At 51.9% G+C, this 1,611-nt stretch overlaps 1 protein-coding gene across 2 annotated transcripts; it reads right to left on the minus strand.

The window, feature by feature from the left end:
• Positions 1 to 270: 270 nt before the first annotated feature.
• Positions 271 to 1,270, minus strand: LOC114476141 (uncharacterized). Of its 2 annotated transcripts, none has more exons than XM_028467439.1 (2): positions 643 to 1,270; positions 271 to 539 (listed from the first exon to the last, which is right to left on the minus strand). In XM_028467439.1, the coding sequence occupies exons 1-2, from the start codon at positions 1,230 to 1,232 to the stop codon at positions 452 to 454; spliced, it is 678 nt and encodes a 225-aa protein (XP_028323240.1). In that variant the 5' UTR covers positions 1,233 to 1,270; the 3' UTR covers positions 271 to 451. The 2 variants fall into 2 exon arrangements, with proteins under 2 accessions (XP_028323240.1, XP_028323241.1); XM_028467440.1 differs by having other exon boundaries at positions 271 to 544.
• Between the last annotated feature and the right edge of the window lie 341 nt (positions 1,271 to 1,611).

Genomic DNA, 1,611 nt, shown 5'->3' on the forward strand with positions numbered 1-1,611 from the left:
AAGTGTGTACTGCATTTTTAGGTAGTGTCACCGAGTTCTGACCCTTTTTGACCCAGTAGATACCACAGGGAGTTCCCGATACTACCTATACGGGCTCCCATGTCATACGTCTTACAATGCAACTCATCTGTGGTCGAGGGCAATGGGCGTTGGTCAGCAGCGTCTCCTCTGGACGCACGACCAGCGAAGCAATAGCAGGTTCCACTGCCGACATACGCCCCAGGCCACACCTCACTTTGTCCTGTATTGCAGCTGTAGGTCGTGGCCGCTTCTCAATGACAACGCCACCTAGTATTTTATGAGAGGCTAGGAACTCTTAGAATAATTTACACAAGGCAAGCAGTGTAATCAACCAAAGATACAGTTTAACAGGTATAATAATTAATTTATTGCAAAGATCTAAAATAACACCGTGGGTGGTGATGCCAGCAAAAAAAAAAGGTTTAAAACATTAAAAGTTCATCCCAACGGGTGAGGAAGAGGGATGGTTGGCGGAGCTGGATTGTAGTCCCGTTCCTCTTCTTCCTCTATGGCGGAGCCTACACTGGGACAAAAGGCCAGAGGCAGTGAGGTGTCCCCTTTCACAAAATCGTTTATAAGCCAGTGCAGTCAATCCCGCAAGGGTACTAAAACGGTACTTACACACGGGGGCAGAGATACTCTGCCCGCCTGCTGTGATCGGCGTCGTACTCTGGCTTCACCGCTTCACAGCCTCGCTGCCGCTGCTTCGGAGGCTGCGCCACTGCCGTCGCTTCGGGGGCTGTTGCTGCCGCTGCTCCGGGGGCTGTTGCTGTTGCTTCGGAGGCTGCGCTGCTGCCGTTGCTCCGGAGGCTGCTGCCGCTACTCCTGCCGTGTTCCTTCTCCTTCTCTCTCAAAACCAGCCGGTGCCTTCCCGTTACCCGCTCCTCTCCGTTCCGTAGACCGCTGTCTAGCCGTTGCCTCCCCGTTACCCGCTCCTCTCCGTTCCGTAGACCGCTGTCCAGCCCCTGCCTCCCCGTTACCCGCTCCTCTCCGTTCCGTAGACCGCTGTCCGTCAATTGTCCGCCCCCAGCTTTTATGCTCATTGGATCAAAGCTGATTGAAAAACAGTCTGCCACAGGTGTGAGGGTCCAAGTGATTAAAACAGGAAATAACAAGCGCAGCAATGCACAACAGTAAGAACACTTCAAAATAAAAGCACACACACAAACAAGCAAATTAGTTGTGCAAAATACTGGATGCCCAATTATCATCCTGTGACATCCCCCCCTACTTTAAGGGTGGCAGTCCCTGTCACCTTAGTCCCTGGACTAAAACAAGCTGGTGGCTGCCCAATGTTCGACCTAGTTGAGCGTCGTGGGCTCGGTGGCAGTCCCGGCGGGTTTACAGGAGGATCGAACAAAAACCAGTAATATGGGCCTTGGCCTTGTGGGTAACGTAGTTCTTTCTCCTATAATCGATACAAAACCTCCAGGTACCATTTTTTCTGACTAGGACTATCGGCACGGCCCAGGGACTACAGCTCTCACGTATCCCACCTTTCTCCAGCATATCTGTAAGCAAGGTCTTAATCTCTTTGTACATTACAGGTGGTAAAGGTCGGTACCTTTCTTTGATGGGAGGGGCATCGCC

The sequence above is a fragment of the Gouania willdenowi genome, chromosome 14, assembly GCF_900634775.1.
Source record: "Gouania willdenowi chromosome 14, fGouWil2.1, whole genome shotgun sequence".
NCBI lineage: Eukaryota > Metazoa > Chordata > Actinopteri > Blenniiformes > Gobiesocidae > Gouania > Gouania willdenowi.